Source organism: Mobula hypostoma, chromosome 10, assembly GCF_963921235.1.
Source record: "Mobula hypostoma chromosome 10, sMobHyp1.1, whole genome shotgun sequence".
Classification (NCBI taxonomy): Eukaryota; Metazoa; Chordata; class Chondrichthyes; order Myliobatiformes; family Myliobatidae; genus Mobula; species Mobula hypostoma.
This window is the reverse complement of record NC_086106.1, coordinates 113,428,920-113,449,366: the sequence shown is the minus strand read 5'-3', so window position 1 is coordinate 113,449,366 and position 20,447 is coordinate 113,428,920. Positions and strand designations below refer to the sequence as shown.

Genomic DNA, 20,447 nt, shown 5'->3' with positions numbered 1-20,447 from the left:
CTTCTTTAAATCACATAAAATTTGATCTCAGGTAGTCTACTTTCTGAGTCATTTGTACTTTGTCCCCAAACTTGAATAGATTTTTGTCCTTTTACAGTTTCTAAAATATCAGTTCTTTAATCATCAGTTGTCAATAATCATTTACTGGCCTGAGGGCATATGTTTCATTAAGAATGAATACATATGTCATTTGATCAAGTCTATGTCCCTCATTGGGAATTGTTAGTATTCACTTAATTTAAAATGCATACTCAGTACATTATGTAGATTAGAATGAATACGAACAATTGAAAATTACATCTGTATGTCATTAAAACGGTACCGCATAAGATATTGACCACAAATGTCAACAGAAATAATAGAGTATAAGACAGATGAGTGCACCTGAATGTTCAATTAAACTCTTCATAAATCCCATACATACTACAGAAATTGCAGTCAATTAAAATACCTTTATTTTAATATATACCAAAATTATATTTTTACACACCCTGCTGAATGCATCTTTTCCTGTTACATCCAATTCTGAAACAAAGAAGATGAGAATCAGTCCCCACACAAATGTCTCTCACGTTACTTGTCTAAACCTGCCTTTCCATGGAATTCACAGCAAAGTTTAGTGCTGACAAATCTTGGACTTCAGTGGCAGAGGAAATGGATCAATGTCCGTGATCATCAGGAAGATAGCCAAACATTGCGTCCTCTCCCTTTCATGCCAGTTATTTTATACAGTTACCCTGAGATTGCATTTAGCAAATTTCTTTCAAGATTTGGCTGGCCTCATGTTGTGTCCCAGCAGCAAGGAGGTGGCAGCTGCAGTCTCGGACAGCAGCAATCAGGGACCATCTTTATGCAGTAGTCAATGAAGATCACCCTAATGAGTTTTTTAAGTATATCTCCTATCAAGTTAGTATTTTTTTCAGTATTAATGGTACAAGCAGCAATCAGCAATAAATAAAGATGTAATCCACTGCACTTCCACTGATGGCTTCAAAATTACTCGGTGGCCACTTTATTAGGTATACCTCTACACCTGCACATTAATGTAAATATCTAATCATATGGCAGCAACTCAATGCATAAAAGCATGCCGACAAAGTCAAGAGGTTCAGTTGTTCAGACCAGATATGTCTCTTTGACCATGGAATGATTGCTGGTGCCAGATGGGGTGGTTTGTGTATCTCGGAAACTAATGATCTCCTGGAATTTCTAGAGTTACAGAAAATGGTGCAAAAAAGTAATTTTAAAAAATCCATTGAGCAGCAGCTCTGTGGGCAAAAATGCCTTGTTAATGAGAGAGATCAGAGGAGAATGGCCAGACTGGTTCAAGCTGACAAAAAGGTGACAGTAACTCAAATAACTACACATTACAACAGTGGTATGCAGAAGAGCATCTCTGAAGACACAATATGTTGAACCTGATGGGCTGCAGCAGCAGAAGACCACCGACATACAGAAATACTCTCAGAGACTACTTTATTATGTACAAGAGGCACCTAATGAATTGGTCACTGTTGTGTCTGTACACAACTACATATATATTAAATAAAAGCATGGACAAAGGAGATGGCTTTAACTGGTGTATTCACATTGCAGCAACAGAGAGAGAGACAGAGAGAGAAAGAACAATGCACATGCACAAATAACAGGTAGTGCTAAGGGAGGGGGGAAGTCACTGTTCTAAAATAAATAGATCCATACATTACAGTCACTGAGTGTATATTCATATGTAAACTATCCTTCCAATTCTAATGGTTCATCCCATCCACATTGATAGACTAAACAGATCTACTTCTGATTTTTGGGATCGATTCTTTTGCTTTTCAGCTCTTCCTTTGAAACTTTAAAATCAAGATCAAAGTATTGAGTACCAGAGTTGGGATATTATGGTGAAGTTGTATAAGATGTTGGAAAGGTCCATTTTGGAGTATTGTGTGCAGTTCTGGTCTAAGATTGAAACAGTGCAGGGACAATTTACAAGGATGTTGCCAGGACTTGGGGATCTGAGTTATAGGGAAAGGTTGAATAGGTTAGGAATTTACTCCCTGTAGCAAAGGAGAATGAGGAGAGATTTGGTAGATAATGGGGAGTATAGATAGGGTAAATCCAAGCAGACTTTTTCCACTGCGGTTGGGTGAGACTAGAACTCAAGGCTATGGGATAAGGCTGAAAGGTGAAATGAAGAACATGAGGGGGAACTTCTTCACTCAGAGGGTGATGAGAGTATGGAACGAACTGCCAGGAGAAGTGGTGGATATGGGTGCGATTTCAACATTTAAGAGAAGCTTGGATAAGTACATGGATGGGAAGGGCATGGAGGGTTATGGTCCAGCTGCAGGTTAATGGGATTAGGCAGAATGATAATTTGGCACAGACTAGATGGGCTGTAGGTTTCTATGACTGCATGACTATACCATCTTTTCAGAATCTGCTGTTGGTCTCCCTCTTGCCGTGGCAGGAGCGATTCCTCGCTCCCTTGCTAGAGAGCGAAAGCCTGTGGTATGTTGAACTGTTGGGGTGAACAGTAGTTTTTAATGGACCTTAGATCATGGTCTCTGTTGGGGGGCTTTGCTATTCCTTGTACGGCTGGTGGTGAGGGGGGGCACGGTGCATTTTGCTGAGGCAGGTGGGGGAGGGAGTGGAGAGTTGATACTTCTACTGCTGCTTCTGCGTGGGTGGGGAGGGGGGGGCTTTAGGGTTCTAACATTTTCCTATCATTCATGCTTTGGGGTTTTTCCTTTTGTGTCGAGGGTGTCTGTAGAGAGTAAGAGTTTCCGGTGGTATACTGTATACATTCTCTGATATTAAATGGAACTATTGAACCACAGAATCTCTTCCTATTTTTCCTTCACTCTCACTCCTTCATCTAGCTCGCTTCATGTTCAGCTCTCGCCTCCTTGTTTCCCGTGCCCATGCCCAGTTTGCTTGCGAGAAGTTAACCTTTAATCTCTAATATTCTTTGACATCTATATATATTGCTGATCCGTGTTGAGCCAACTGATCTTAGCCAGAATAGAGGAATGGAATTTATGATTTTGTTCAGAGGCCTTTGGCCAGGAAATGGGGAACAAATGCAATGCCATTTCTAACCTCTGATGCTGTTGATACAGACCTGAGTCAACTTCAGGATGGGATTGCAATGCAGTGTTCTGTGCAGTGAAATAACAAGTTGGCTGTTAGCTCCTTATATTCTTCCTTTTCATATGCCAGAGTATTAGTCAGATGGAACAAGCCGCAGAGTTAATGTGAACCCCTAGTCGATGCTAGCCAGTGACAGCAGCCTCGCCTAACCTTGCAGGCAAAAAGCCAGCTGGTGCTGCAGTAACAGCCATTGGCTTTGCATTCTTTCTGGCCATCGAACATACCATGATGCTTCAACTCTGGCAGCATCAACATAGCAGCAGATGCCTCAAGATTTCCTTGTATTCTAGCCGGAGAAAAAGAAAAACGCTATGCTCTGTAACTCCATAAATTAATCAAAAGAAAAAACACTGCATAACCAGGATAAACGTGTACTCTTCATTTTTACTTTAAGTGAGATGCATACATATGACATGATAGGGCAATGACATGCATATGCCATTCCCATACTTTTACATAAAACTTGTAATGAATTATTTAAACAAAAAAGAATACTTAATCAAAGAATGTATTGACAATGTTACTCAAATATTACTGAAATATTAAATACACAAGTCATGTCTTACCAACTGGATTGTTTTTTTTTGACAAGGTGACGAGAGATTGATAAGGGTAGGGCAGAGGATGTTGTCTACATGGATTTTAGTAAGGTGTTTGACAAACTCCCTCATGGGAGGCTAATCCACAAGATTAGCATGCATGGGGTTTGCGGCAATTTGGCTGTTTGGATTCAGAACTAACTTGCATATAGAACACAGAGGGAAGTGGTCAAAGGGGCTTACTGTATTTGAGCTGGAGGTCTGCAATTAGTGGTGTTCCGCAGGGATGTGTGCTGGGATCTCTGCTGTTTGTGATGTATGTACATAAATGACCTGGATGAAAATGTAGATGGGTGGGTTAGTAAGTTTGCAGACGATACCAAGATTGGTGGAGTTGTGGATAACTTAGAGGACTGGCAAAGAATACAGCACAATATAGATCAATTGCAGATATAAGTAGAGAAATGGCAGATGGAGTTTAATCCAGATAAATGCGCGGTGTTGCACCTTAGAAGGGCAAATGCGAGAAGACTGTATGCTGTTAAGGGCAAGACTTTTAACAGTGTTGCTGAGTAGAGGAACCTTGGGGTCCAAGTTCATAGCTCCTTGAAAGTGGCTACACAGGTCAACAGAGTGGTTAAGAAGGCTTATGGAATGCTTGTTTTTATTCATTGATGCATTGAGTTCAAAAGTCAGGAGGTTATGTTGCAACTTGATAGAATTCTGGTTAGGTCACGTCTGGATTATTGCATAGAGTTCTGGCCGCTCCATTGGAGGAAGTAGGTTGAGGCTTTTGGGAGGGTGCAGACGAGGTTTAACAGGGCATGTGCTATCATGGGACACTGGGGTTTCTCCAGGGTGGTGCTGGCTGAGGGGAGATCTGATAGAGGTTTATAAAATTATGAGATCCAAGCGTGAGCTCAAGGGATGACCCAAGAACACCATAGCTGGTGAGTTGTTGGTTGTGCTATGGTGCTGCATTACAATATGCAAGAAGGAAACTGCTGAGATTCTAATTCAGTATCAATGTAGTGTATTCTACTGACGTTGCTAACAGTGTTCTCTTTATACTGTGGACAAACCTTTCCGCTAAACCATTTGTAGCTGGCTGCAGTATGTCTTATTCCATTCCTTTTCAGGAATGACTGAAACTGTTCTACAACAAACTGTGGTCCATTGTCACTATGTGTTCTGGAACATCAGTCCTTGAGAAGAGACTCCTGAACTAATCAACAGTGTGCAAGGCTACAGTAGAGGCTTTTGGGAACACTTATGGTCACTTTGTCGATGCATCCATTACAACCAAGAAATTTGTGCTCATGAATAGACTGGCAAATACATATGAGCCCTCTGCCATAGCAATGCAGGCCATGCCGAACAGTGCATGGCAAGATGCTCGATCTGCTGATTAATCCCAGGCCACCAGACAAAGTTTTGAGCCAATGCTTTCATTTTGACCGCACTTAGATGACCTACATGTATAGTAGTCCCTTCTCTTAGCTTGAATGGTAAAACAACTCTCAAACCCCACATAAGGGAAACCCCCCCCCCCATTAAGGGCAAGTTCATATTGGTGCTGGTAAAAATGGGGAATCTGGAATTCCTGCTACACATTCCAGCCATTTTGGGTGGCCACGTAGACATGAGACAGTGTGGGGTCTTTTCTGGTTTCTCTTTAGATCATCTCTGCCATAATAGGGAGACTCTCCATTTGCATTAGGGAGAATGCATAAACAGGAGTGTCCTCTTTTGTAATTGTTTCGGGTATTTCCTTATCCAAAGGTAAACAGGAACAATCTATTAGCATTTCCATGATTAGTTGTCCTCTTGAATTCAGCCTTTTAATTGTGTCCTCTGAAGGGATACATCTCTGTATTCATGCTGCTGCTGTTAGTGGAACACCCTTCCTTGGATTGAAAATGGACACCAGTGGTTGATCAGTAATGAGGGCAAACTCTCTCCGGTACAGGTACAGGTTGAAATGTTTTACACCCCAAACCAGACTCAAGGCCCTCTGCCAATCTGTAAGCAATTTTTCTCAGCAGTGGTAAGGGAATATGTTGGCTGAACTGAGGCAAGGCCCGCGACCCATCGCCAAGAGCAAGGAAGTCCCGAGGTACAATCGACTTAAGTGCTGGGCCAATTTGAAAAGGTCGAGAACAGGCCAAATCGCGGCAGTGGGGTCATGGGCCCAGAGCTTACTGAAATGATTGAACCCAATGTTAGAATGACCATTTAGGTCCTGGGCCAGATTGAAGAGGTCAAGGTGTCGGAGCCTGAGGTTGGTGTCGGGTCATTTCAGCTCGCTGCTCCACTCTGCACTAAACTAAGGGTTTGCAGACGAACTGTCTTTGTAGATTCAGTTCAGAACACTATATGCTTATGTTTATTGTTTGTATGAGTTTTTAAATATCTCTGCACATTGGGTGATCGACAGTCTTTTTTTAATGTGTTCTTTTGGGTTTCTTTGTTTCATGGCTGCCTATTAATAGACTAATCTCAAGGTTGTAAAATGTATACTTACTTTGATAATAAATATACTCTGAACTTTGAACATTGTTCTGTTTTGTAACTCCATAAATTAAGAAAAACACGGGGAAACTGGGATAAATGTGTACTCTTCACTTTTACGTAAGTAAGATGCACTTATATGATGTGGTGTTGTAATGGAGTATGACATTCACTTGCTTTTACATATAACACATTTCAAATTATTTAATCAACAAAGGATGATTAATTAAGCAATATATTTACAATACTACTCAAATATTATCGAAATATTAAATATAAAACAAAACACAGATGTGTTTTGCCTCTTGACTCTATGCCCTAACCTGTGGAGGGAGGTCTGGGTGCAAGGACTGGCCTAATGCTCTTCAGTCAATGCCAAGGTAAGTGAAGATATTGAAAGGAAGGTGTGCTATGACTTTATATTGCTTCTGATTGAGTTCTTTGGGTTCTTTTTTGTGCAATAGGGCTACTGGAAAACCATATAACCAATGCAGAGCCAGAATGCTGTGATGTCAGATGGAATACCTGTGATCCATCCTGGGATAAAGGTTACAATATATCTACCAAATCCATGGACTCCCTGTTGCATCATAAGTCTTCACTGCCCGTTTCAGCAGCACCTCGACTGTGCAACAGCAGACTCAAGCTGTGTGTTTTGGTATTAATTCTTCTACACACTGTGGTGACATTTTCTGGGTTTCAGAACAATAGCAGAGTTGGCATGGAGACAGTAAGTGCACTGGATGACAGTTCTGCGAGTGAAGAGTAGAAAAAGATGTCTTCTTCCTTTCTTTTTTTGTTTCAACAGTTCGTACAGGGCCATGGTACTGAACAGCAAAGAAGCTCGAGGAGTTTACAGAAGACCACCTAATCAAAGAGTTGGGCTGCGGGCAGCCATGTGTTACAGTGCACAGCAAGGCTTAGAAGAAAACAAATCTGGCCATGGCAGATCCAGAAATGCTTATCTGCTCTGATAAGGAAAGATGGTTTAAAATGTTAACTGATACAACAAGGGTAAAATTAATTTGGGAAAAGCATAGCTGTCTCTGGGACAGATACTAGAAATAGACAGTAAATCTAACTCCATCTGTTCCACACGCCACTAAGAAGGTTTAGGATGTATAGGCGCACTGAACAATTTCATTACAAGATTTTTTTTCTTTTGCCTTCTCAATTTGTAAGCAAGCTAAACTCTAATACGGTAGCCTTCAACAAGTTCTTTGTGGTGTTTACTCCTACAAACACAACTTAGTTGTCCCAGGGACAGATAGCAATAATCCTGTGCTTGAACCAAGAATGTTTTGCATATGTCAGGAAGTTGGATAAGTGTCTGAATCCCTGAATCCCCAAACAACTCTGGTAATATTTCTCCTCATGACTAAACCCAGTGCTGATCTGTCATCTCATTTTTAACAGCTAGTTAAAAACTGTTATTTATTGTCATGAGGAACACCAGCAAAGGAACTGTGAACATCTCAGTTGCAGGAAAGGTAGGCAAACATTCTAACACTCTATGATTGGTAGATTGGTGGAGCTGCCATTAATGCAACCTCCTGCCTACCAATGTCCATAAAATGTGCTTCCTCAACTCTTAGCATGATGCTGGGCATAGATATCATGGCTACCCATCTCAAGACTTTGGAAATAAATAGCAGATGTGTGCCCTAGAGGTAGCTTATCACCTTATGAATGCTATGAGTATTGATGAAAGTGGGGTGGCACTGGAAGTGGGTATAGGTGGGGTTACTTGGGTACTTCCATTTTAAGAAAGAAACACCAAAGGGTATTTGAGTCCGTTTCAGAGCGATGTAGTAGTAGATATGTGTGTCCTACCTACTGCCTGTAAAAGCCTGGGAATGACAAATGGAACTCCAGAATGCCGGTTTGATACCAGTGCAAAACCATTGCAAACGGTGATCTAAGGTTCCCCTGACCCACAACATGTGTCTTCGGATGCAGTGCATGGTCAAAAGTAACATGGCAGCAGCCAAATGAACTATTAAAATACGAATGTATGCTTTTATAAATAAAAATAATCATAGATAACAAAGGCAAAAACGTAAGATTTTATAATACATTTTCAGTTAAACTGTTGTTTCTAGTGTTGCGTTAGATTCTTAAGAACCTATGATTCCACTGTGCCCTGCACTTCCACTGAATCTCAGCACTTGGGGAATTTGAAATGGGTATTTCCATCACTAAGAATACCTGATGAAGAGCTAAAACCCATAGTGCAGGACATTGCCTAAGTTTTACACAATAAAATACTAATGAAAAATATAACAAAACAGCCACAGAAATTAATATAAGGGAGTTAATATCTTCATGCCAATATAATGTGCCCCTTTTAATTGACATTTCTTTGCAGTTAATTGATATCTGTTTGTTGGTAACAAGTTTAGACATTCTTGGTTCAATTTTTAGAATGTGCAGGCCTACAACAGAAATCACAGATAAGTTGTCATCAAGCCAAGTGAGGCCTCAAGGATGTTTGGTGTAGAAATTCAAATGCATTACTGATGATTTCAACAGGTTGGAGGTTGCCGTCATTCACCTGGCTTGGGGTAGCCATGATATACCGGGCTTGGAGTAGCCATGTTGTTCCCTGAATTGGGAATTGAAATAATGCACCATATCACTGGCTGGGAGTAGCCTGATTTGATGTTCCTGGTTTGAGGTTAGCCATCATGTACTAATCACAATGCTTGGCAGTAGCTATTATGTACCTGATTTTGGGGATAGCTATGATGTACCTGGCTTCGGTTTATTTATAATGCACCTGACGAGGAGATTCTTGATGGTCACTCTGGATGGCAAAATAGGAAATTTCCTCTCCTCCAATATTGGCGCTCCTCATCTTGAAAAGCAAAAAATTTGTTCTCCCTTCTCATTATCATACAAAACTGAAGGAACTCACAGGAGTAATGCACAACGAAATGCAGATCAGTTGCCATCAAGAGCAGCTTTCAAGCAAACCGTGAAATGAAATGTCTTGTTAGCACCAGAATTATACCATTATTTTGTTGGGGAGCTGCAGGTTCTAGCTTCTCTTTAATGCAATCAAGCAAAGGGTATGATATATCAAAGCAGATCCATTTATGTAATTGTGTTTTGGATGCCAATCACTTGATTTTTGTGCCATTAATAGATAGCAAATGGAAGCAGTAATCAGGACCAGTTTATTCATAATAATCTTGGTGATCCATAGTTATTCAAAAAATTCTTATTGTTTTTCTGGCATGAAGTAAACTCTCCTGCCTTGTTTTAGGGTAAAAGCTTCTGTGACACTAAATTGGCACCTGAAGTCCACTGGACCAGGCTATTACCATGATTTAATAGAACATCATCTTCCTCTGAATCTTACCAGAGCAGCACAAGGTGCAGTTGGTTCCCAGATGCATGTTGCAAAGTGAAATTGCAGTATGCTTGCACAGAAATTCATCCCTGGACTGTATGTAGCACAAAGGTGGACTCTGCTCTGGAAATTATTCCATTAACTACAATAGAATGAATTTCAGAGGCAAGCAGGTATATACACACATAAATGCTACTATAATGCACATGTTGTATTATCAACTGAAGAAGCAGTTCTCTGAGATCTTCTTTCAATAATGAATGTTTCCTTTTTTCTCTCTTGGATCCCCCTTGGACATTTTTTCAATTGCATTATTTATTGCCACATAATAATGCCCATTAAATTTCTTCTGCTCAGCTACTCTCACTCATCCCATCCCTGCCTTACTCTACAGATATATGTAATAATTTGTTCCCCTCCACCCATTGTGGTACATCAGGTTGCAATCTTACTGTTTCTTTAGCATTTGTCTGTTTTGTTACGAGGCCAAGTTGCCAGCTTGACACTCAACCCAGCATGGATGGAAAGCGTGCAAGGATGTGTCCAGATTCAAACCTGGGACCAATTCGCCTCGAAGTCCAGTTCTGATGCCACTACACCATTAGCCGGTTATTCTACTGATATCCTAGCCTTAACTGTCTCCTGGATCAGTCCACAACAATGGTCTCACACTTAGGTAGATCCTGATAGTGGTCCCAATTTTCCATTCTTCTTTCATCCAGGATACTCCTCTGTCATACCAGTTGGAGTTTAACCTCACTAATCTTACATCCATTCCCATCGCACAACCAGCTTCCCTGCGAATACATTGCACAACATCTCCATAGCATCCAATAACGTGTAGTAAACATCTTACGGTACACACGCGTTGTAGATTACCCCATTATCGTGACTGAAAATTTGTTGTGGAGAAATAATCACCTTGCACTTTAAAACCTGGAAACTGTAAGTGTCAGCTTCAGGTCAACTCTGTGTCATTTCATATCATTTGAGTAAAAGTTTGGCTATGTTATGCTCAGTATTTTATCCAGGTGACAAAATAAAAGCTGGAAATATTCATCAGGTCAGGCAGCAGCTATGGAAAGAGCTAATACTTCAGGTGCAGGACCCTTTGTGAAGACTGTGAAAGAAAGTTAGCTTTAAGGAACAGAAAAGTGGAAAGGACTGCAAGGTCCAAGGAAGGATATCTGATAAGTTAAGGTCAGGATAAGATGCAGATGATAGAGTCATAGGTTAATAAGAGCAATTAAAGAGCAAAAATATAAACTTAAAATTAGTGAAATGCGGAACCATCGGAACTGTGCTGCAGGTTAGGCTGCGCTAATGTAGAGAGAAATACAGAGCTAATGTTACAGATGGAAGACCCATTGCAGAACTGGCCAGTTCTGATGCAACTTACATGAAATTGTAGAACTTAATGTTAAATCCAGGAGGCTACGTCATTACCAGATGGAAGAGAAGGTGATTTGTCAAGCTTATGTTGTGACTCATGCAGGATACCACAGACAGACAGGTCAGAGTCGGAATGAGATGTACGGTTAAATGGTAGGTGACAAGAAGCTCAGGGTCATCCTGCCAACTCAACATAAATGGCCTGCAAAGTGAGCACCCATCTCCATTTGTTTTTTGTCATTGAATGAGACAATATAGTGAACATTAAATACAGTGCACTAGATTAGAAGAAGTGCAAGCAAATTTAATTTTACATTTAGAAAATTGTTTACATCTCTGGGCAACGGGAAGGAAAGAGGTATAAATAAAGATGCTGCATTTCTTGCAGATGAATGGGAGTATGCCATGGGAAGAGCAGTAGCTGGTGTAGTTGAAAAAAAAAGGACAAGTGAGTTGCAAAAGGAATGGTCCCTTCAAATTTTTGAACAGTGAGCAGTGGGGACTTTGTATGTGGTGACAAATTCTCACTGGTGTTGGCAGAAATCGTGGAGGATGTGAAGGTTAGTGGTGTGGATGGGAGAACCATGTAAGTTCTACATGTGTTCTGTACAGGGGGAGAGCAGGTGAGAGCAGAAGTGTGGGACATACATGAAATGGAGTCCAGTGCTTGATCAGCTATGGTAGTGCAGGAAGGAGACATGATTCAGAAGGAAGACGTCTCCGAGGCATATGTGTAGCAAGTATCATCATCAAAGTAGACATGTCAGATGGCACAGCAGCAGCAATGGAGTGGAGTCCTTATAAGAAGCAGGCTGAGAGGAAGTAACCTTGAGATAGATGTGAAAGGCTGTGGGCTTGTTATGGATGTTTATCAAGATGAGATTAACCTAGTGCCTGAATGCGTAGATAGTGTTAGGTGAGCGCCAAGCAGCCAGACTTGAGGTGAAACGGATGACTGGGATGGAGTAATGGAGTGAGAATTTTGATGGTCTAATGATATATGACAGCATTTGTTGAGCACACGTGCATGGAGGATGCTCTGTACTTGGGTCCTGTTTCAAGTTTGCCTCAGTGCCATGGTCAGGCAGTGATAGTAAGGTCTGATGGCTATTTCAGTTGTGGATGTCATTGTCTAGAGGCAGTATTGGGTCAGATTTTAACTTTATATTTCTACCACACTTACCTAAATCTAACCCATGAAGCTCTTTGCTCCTCATCATCGCTGCTCAAGTCTGGTCACAAATGTGTGTATTCAGCCTTTATCACAAAGTGAACATTGACACCTTTCCTGATCTTTCTGTATCTTCCCCATTTTAGACAAGTCATCTTATTCACCTCCTCCCTTTGGCTTTTTAGTCACCAGCTTTGAGTTCCTTCTATTCGTTATTTTCTTTTCCCAACATCACTGCATTGAGGGAGAAGTATTTCTCTTCTGGTGATTTTAATACCTATTGTCAAGTACCAAATTTTCATCTTAAAGAACTGCTCAATCTTCCCTAGAGCTCTTGCTCCATCTCAACTCTCATGTCTCTATTGGTAGCTACTCTTTGGCAAAGCTGGAATCCACGGCTTCAGTCTTCCTTAATTATTATCTTGAACATAGAGCATTGGCATGTATGTAACCACCATAGGTATCCATCACCCTCTTGTGACACATAAGGTGATGGATACCTGTAATGGTTACATATAAGATAATGCTTTTTAAACCCATTTGACTCATTGACTTTGGAATATACTGTTGGAAAATGACTGAGATGGGAGAGAGTAGATTTGCCTGCTGCCAAAGATATTCTTTTAGAAATATATTCATTTATAGGTGTGATCATTGTTAAAAAGAAAACATTAATATTTCATGCTTATTTTCTTTGAAATTATGGTGGTCAGCCATCTTCGTGATCAACTTGATGAAAATTAGCAGCACAATCCCATCGGATAGGGGCATTTAGGATTCTTTCCCAAACAATTAAAAGTGATTTTAATCAACACCCAAGGGCATTTGAATGAATTATAAACTGTAGAAAGTTTGTAATAACCAAGAGCTAAGGTAGTACAAGTAGAAATTATTTGGAGAAGGTTTATTCCCCCAAAACAGATGCTGAAGCATGAAGAGTTCAAAGATGTTTTAATCTGAGTGATGTGAGGTGTGAGGATGTTGAAATGGTTGAGTCAGTCTGTGATTTAGGACAAGTGGATCTTACCAAAGAGACAAAGTGATTGCATCAGTGATTTTCCTTATAATCAATCAACCAGTTCTCCTTTATAAACTGCTTGTGTTATCAAATGTCAAGTTAAAATTACTTGCAGGTCTATTAGAGAATAGACGTTACATAAACGAGAGAAATCTGCAGATACTGGAAATCAATGTAACACACACAAAATGCTGAAGGAACCCAGCAGGCCAGGCAGCATCTATGGAAAAGAGTAAACAGCTGACGTTTCAGAATGAGGCCCTTCATCAGGACTGGATGAAGAGATGGGAAGTCAGAGGAAGAAAGTGGGGAGAGACGAGCAAGAAGGGGAAGGGAATGGTATGGACTCCTGTCATATTGGTGAGATCCGACGTAGATTTGAAGGCCGCTGAGCACCTATGCTCTGTCTGGCAGAAAAAGTGGGATCTCCTGGTGGCCTCCTATTTCCATTCAACTTCCCATTCCCACTCAGGTTGGAGGAGCAACACTTTATATTCCGTTTGGGTAGTCTCCAACCTGATAACATGAACGTTGATTTATCAAACTTCCTGTAATTGACCCCCACTCCATCCTTCACCATTCCCCATTCCTGTTTCGATCTCTCAGCTTACCTCCTTACCTTCCCATCATCTCCCACTGGTGCTCCTCCCCTTCCCTTTCTTCCATGTTCTTCTGTCCTCTCCTATCAGATCCTTCCTTCTCTAACCCTTTTATCACTTTCACCAATCGACTTCCAAGCTCTTTACTTCACCCCCCCCCCCGGTTTCACCTATCACCTACTACCTTGTGCTTCCTGCTCCCCTCACCCCCTTCATATTCTGACATCACTTTTTCCTGTCCTGATGAAGTGTCTTGGCCCGAAATGTTAACTGTTTACTCTCTTCCATAGATACCGCCTGGCCTGCAGAGTTCCTCCAGCATTTTGTGCGTATTAGATGTTACATAATTCACAGTGAGAATCATCCATTAAAGTCAGCTGAAGACAACGTGATCTTCCTGATGTATGTGATCCCTCCACCCACTTCTTATGGTTATCATCTCACCTCACCCGGCTACTTTCATACTCCTCTTCTTTTGAATACTTTCACCTTCACCCTCCAGCATTTGATTGGCTGGAAACTCTGATGGTTTGGCACCTACCCTTTTAGTTAGTCTGAATTGCGAGCCAGGATTCCATTGTGCAGGCAGGGTTTGCAACCAGAATCAGTAATCTGGATTGGGGGCGAACACATATGTGGTAAGAATCAGGGCCAAATTCTGGAAACACCGAGGGTCAGAAATGTGGATGGGTTTGCGACTAAGGCCAGGAGTGCTTGCGTATTTCCTGCTTCCTTTAAACTCACTGGAGGGTCCAATGAAAAAAAAATATTATGCTACTGTGTAACATAAAAAAACTGAAATAAACATGTGTTTGAATGTTAGGGGTGACAATCAACAGTCTGGAAAATCTGCCAACCTAGCACCAACATGATGACGGATTCATACATGCATCTGCTGCTCGTTCCATCCCGGACATCCAGATGTCTTCAGGCATCAGTATAATAATCATATTATTGTATAGAGTCTATCATTATTATGTCAGTGTGCCATGAAAGTCTTTCCTTTTGAGGTGATAAAATGGGCCAAAATGTATGGCTTGTGGGTTGATGCATAATCTGTGCAAACTCATTTTTAGCCTTTTGCAGTATTAGAGATACTTAAATGCAGAAATAATCTAAACATGGAGCTTTGGAGTTTTTATTTAGTCTAAAATGTTTCCTTTACTTCTAAATCCTAATCTCTAAACATTGCTTTTCCTAGTGCCTTTCTCCCCTGTCCAGCAGAAGACAACAGAGCTCCAGAAACTGCTTCTCCGCATACCCAACGCCTTTGGTTTTTCTCAGATTTCTTGAATATATGCCATCCCACAAAAGGTTCATCATCTAGCTGGGAATACTCAATGATGGGCAAATTGAACCAGTTACAACCATTTGACTTTGCACTCTCTCTGCCGTTAGATCATTATAAGAGAGGCAGCTTTGAATAGGTACCAATATTAGGACATCAAAAGCATTGCCTCCCTGTGACCTCAAACCTCTGTTGTTGATCTCATCAGTGTTTAAACATTGCTACAGGTTAAAGCAGAATGTTCATGATCTCTGAGTCCAATTCAAACTTAAGCTGAAATTCTGACTCCATATCTTAAATACCATTGGTAAAAACCTACCAGCCCCTCTATAGGAGTAGCAGGCTCCATTCCTGCTGCTGTTTAAATCCATATCTATGTCTTAGCACAATCCAAACATGATATGCTATTGCTATTTTGTCAACTTCCAAACTCCATGTGTTAAAAACTCTGCAACTCTGCTGCTCATAGTTTATCTCATATGCTGTGAGATTTGTTGTTCAGCGGTATTAATACAGTAAAAATCATAAAAAATTATGACAAGTTACAATCAATTAATCATTCAATCAACCAATAAATAAATAAATAGTGTGAAAGAGGAATAGAGAGGTAATATTCATGTACCATTCAGAAATCTGATGGCATAGGGGAAGAAGATGTTCCTAAAACATGGAGTGGGAGTCTTCGGGGTCCTGTACCTCATCCCAGATCATAGTAATTAGAAGATGTCATATCCAGGACGGTGGGGGTCACTCATGATGGATGCCACTTTTTTGAGGTGTCACCTTTTGAAGATGTCCTCTTTGAAGTGGCAACTTGTGCCTGTGGTGGAGCTGGCTGACTCTGCAGCCTTTTTCAATACTACGCACTGGGGCCTCCATGTCAGGCAGTGCTGCAACCAGTCAAAATACTCTCTGCTGTACCTAGAGTATGTAGAAATTTGCTAGAGTCTTTGGCGACATACCAAATCTCCACAAATTCCTAATGAAGTAGAGACACTGGTGTCCTCTTGTCGTGGTTGCATCAATATGTTGGGCCTAGGGTAGATCTTCTAAGATGTTGATGCCAAGGAACTTGAAGCTGCTCACGCTTTCCACCAATGGCCCCTCAAGGATGTCTGGTGAGTGTTCTCCCAAGTTCCCTTTTCAGAAGTCCACAATAAATTCCTTGACATTGAGTACAAAGTTTTTTTGTGACGCCACTCAACCAGCAGAACTATCTCACTCCTACATGCCTCATCACCAAGATTTAATTCCAAAGACCAGCTTAAAAATCTTGACTCAAGCAGTACTAAGAGAGCACCAGACCATTGGAGGGATTGCCATCTGAATGAGGTATTACGTCAAAGACCCTATAAGACCTTTCATGTAAATTAAAATATCATATGATATTATCCAAAGAGAAACAGGAATGCTCTCCATTTTACCCCGACCAATATTTATTCTTCAATAAAATCAAACAGATTACTTGTTCATTACAATTTCAATATTTGTAGAAGCTTCTTATGCAGTACTTGACTTTCCTATTCCTCTATTATACCAATGACTGTTTGAAGAAGTGCTCAATTGATTGTAACTTGCTTTGGAGCATGAGGACGTGAAACGTATTTTATGAATTCAAGTTTATATCAACGTCCATTTCTTCAGGACCCCAGATTTAAAATTTACATCCTTCTGCCTGAACACCTCCTTGCACTCAACCTAGAAATCTAAATCTTCAGCCATGCTATTATGAAATATTCAGTCATCTCTCAATGACTATCATAAATAATAATTGTGGCAATATTTTCATATATATAAGCAAATATGATAAAGCTGTATCAATAAAAAATTCAGTGAGGTGCATTTAAAAAAGTGAATATGAGTATTTGGTTAAAAAAAAAGCTTGCTATGACCCCAAATAACTCGGCAACCTCTTTCCCAAGCAGTATCATGCCCACTAAGATTCCCAGAATCTAAACATTCCCATTCTTTCCCCTTCCTCATATCACTGCTCAAGCTACATTCTGAATTTCTCCAGAATCAAAGTCAGATTTGTCATCACTGACTTAGATGATGTGAAATGTGATGCTTTGCCGCATCAGGACTGTGCAAAGGCATAAAATTGCTACAGATTACAAAATTAAATATATAGTGTGAAAAAAAGGAATAATGAGCTTGTGTTCATGGACTATTCAGAAATCTAATGACAGGGAAAAGAAGTGGATTCTGATTTGCTGAGTGAAGTATTTCTTTATTTGTTGAGCTACAGTGCAGAACTGGTCCTCTCAGTCCTATGCGCAGCACAGCCCAGCAACACTTGATTTAACCCGAGCTTAATCATGAGACAATTTATAATGACCAATTAACCTGCTAACTGGACTGTGGGAGGAAACTGGAGCACCCGGAGAAAGCCATACACTCCACGGAGAGGTCCATAAGACCATAAGACATAGGAGTGAACTAGGCCATTCAGCCCATCGAGTCTGCTCCACCATTCTCATGGCTGATCCCAGATCCCACTCAACCCCAAACACCTGCCTTCTTGCTATATCCTTTGATGCCCTGATCGATCAGGAAATGATCAACCTCCGCCTTAAATATACCCATGGACTTGGCCTCCACCGCAGTCTGTGGCAGAGCATTCCACAGATTTACTATTCTCTGGCTAAAAAGAAGAAGAATAGTGTTTCTGGTCTAATCAAATTTTTTGAAGATATTTCCAAATATTCATTAATTGAGAAAATATTCCCAATTTTATTCCATAATGACATGTTTTATTTATGGCATGTTTTATTGCATCATGGCTGATTTATTTTTCCCTAACATCCCCATCCGAGACTCTTCCCCATAACCTTTTTGCCCTTATGAACCAAAAACATCTCAGTCTCCACTTTAACTGTACCCATTGACTTGGCCTTTACAGACATTTGTGGCAATAAATTCCACAGATTCCCCTCCCTCTGGCTAAAGAAATCCTCCTCATCTCTGTTCTGTGGGATGTCCTTTTATTCTGAGGCTGTGCCCTCCTGTCCTAGGCACTTCCACTGCAGGAAACATCCTCTCCATGTCCACTCTATCCAGTCCTTTCAATATTTGGTGCTTTTCAGTGAGATCCCACCCCCTGTACCCCTCCCTCACACACACACACACACACACACACACACACACACACACACACACACACACACACCTACCCACCCTCGTATTTTTCTAAATTCTAGTGAGTATAAACCTAGAATCATCCAGCACTCCTCATGATGGGATTCATCCCTTGGAGAGAAGATGGCATGTCCCAGATGGTGAGAGTTTTTAGTGGTGGATGCTGCCTTCCTGAGGCACCACCTCAATGGCCTCCATGTCCTCAATGGCAGGGAAGGTTATGCCCATGATGGAGATGGCTGAATCAACAACTACCATGAGCTTCTTGCGCTTCTGTGCATTGTTGCAAGCAGTCACAATGCTTTCCACCATACATCTACTGAAATTTGGACGAGACTTGGGTGAAGTACCTAATCAGAAACCCCTAACAAAGCAGAAATACTGGTATGCCTTCTTCACAGTTCCAAGAATTTTCTCCTCGCATGTTAAAGTTACTGTTTTCTTACACAGTTGAACTGAACATGGCATAATATAATTGATTAGTTTGTTATATTAAAATTTTAGTTTAATATGTCAAGGCAGCCTGCTTGCTACCTGTTCCTTCAGTTCACATACTTATTTAACCCTGCCACTAGAGGGAGTACTTATGTTAATTGACTATTTTTAATTCAGCAAGTAACATTCCTGTCCTGTCAACAAATAACACAACATAAAATATAGGCAAAATATGAGTACATATTTTTTGGGACACATAAGGAGATCAAATTAACTTCTGGGTTAACCAGAACCAAGACCTGGATAGAGCTCAATATGATCAGGTAACCAATTTCTTTGTCTACTAATCTATTGATTATCATCAAGGGCAATTGGATACATAAACTCAAATGAACTTCTGGCATTGAGACACAAGAGACTGCAGATGCTGGAAATCTGATTTTCAGGTTGCAAGGTCACAGAATTATTTTATTCCTTTCTAGACTAATACTAGACTCCACTAGAAAGAGGAAAAAAGTTACAATTTAATATTAAACAAGTGGCAACAGAATACTTGGAAAATGATTATAGGATTGCAAGTGTCAACAAGATTTATGAATTAGAGATTGTGTTTGACAAATCGGTGAAGGTTATTTTGACTTTGTAACTAGAATAATAGTTAAAGGAGGAGCAATGATTAGGCATATACGGGCATTCAGAAAATCCTCAATAAGTTTCCACAGAAGAGATCAAAAAACAAAAACAGAATCAGAATCGGGTTTACTATCACTGGCACATGTTGTTTTGCAATAGCACAGTGTGATATATAAAAGATTACCATAAGTTACAAGAAGAAATACATAACTAAATAGTGCCAAAGGAGAGCAATATAGTGATGTAGGGTTCATGGGTTCATGGGCCATTCAGAAATCTGATAGCGGAGGAGAAGAAGCTGTTCCTAAAATGTTGAGCATGTGCCTTCAAGCTCCTGTACCTCCTCCCTGATGGTAGTAATGAGAAGAGGGCTTGTCCTGGGTAGTGAAGGACCTTAATGATGGATGCCACCTATTCAAGGCACTGCCTTTTAAAGGTGTCAGTGGTCAGGAGACTAGCACTCACGATAGAGCTGGTTGAGTCGACAACCATCTGCAGTATTTTTCAATCTTATGCATTGGAACAACCAGTCAAATACATCTCGAATACTATGCATCACTTAGATATGTTTTGTAGACAGAACCAGGTACATCTGTCGAAATTTTCCAGAGGTTTTGGTAACATACCAAGTCTCCTCAAGCTCCTAATGAAGTATAGCTGCTGGCGTGCCTTCTTTGTGACTGCATCAATATGTCGCACCCGGGATAGATCCTCTGACATTTTGAACCCAGGAATCTAAAGCTGCTCAATTAGATATTAGGAATAATGTACTGGTGAAGATTGAGGGCTGGTTAATGTACAGAGAGAGTAAAAATGTTGGGGCTGGGAGGCCTTGATCAGAAAGGTGCTGCAGGAATCGGTTTCACTAATATGGGTGAAATGGATGAGGAACCAAATGAAGTATATCCAATTGTGCTTGTAATACCAAGAAGTAGATATTTTGAGGTGGATTTAGAGAGGCTTCAGGGGATAGAAGCAGAAGCAATGAATATCCAAGAACATGACAGACAGAATGTAGTATTGAAAAATGGGAGATCATCCACTTTGGTAGCAAAATTGAGTATTTTTGAACGGCAAGACTTTGTGAAATGCCTGCAACTGGAAAGATATAGTTGTCATTGTAAATGAATCCCTGAGAGTTAACATACAGGTTCAGGCAAACAGATCTTCATCCAAGCATACAGTCATTGAGATATGGATATAAGCCCTTCAAGCCTAGCTGTTCAA

At 40.6% G+C, this 20,447-nt stretch overlaps 1 protein-coding gene across 1 annotated transcript in view; it reads left to right on the top strand.

Annotated features, from left to right (window-relative positions):
* Window positions 1-7,560, top strand: part of LOC134353407 (NALCN channel auxiliary factor 1-like) — a 496,830-nt gene extending 489,270 nt beyond the window's left edge. Inside the window, exon 4 of the mRNA XM_063061433.1 lies at window positions 6,656-7,560. Coding sequence (XP_062917503.1) covers window positions 6,656-6,960 — 305 coding nt within the window. The 3' untranslated portion in view covers window positions 6,961-7,560. The remainder of the gene's footprint in view (window positions 1-6,655) is intronic.
* The last annotated feature ends 12,887 nt before the right edge of the window (window positions 7,561-20,447 follow it).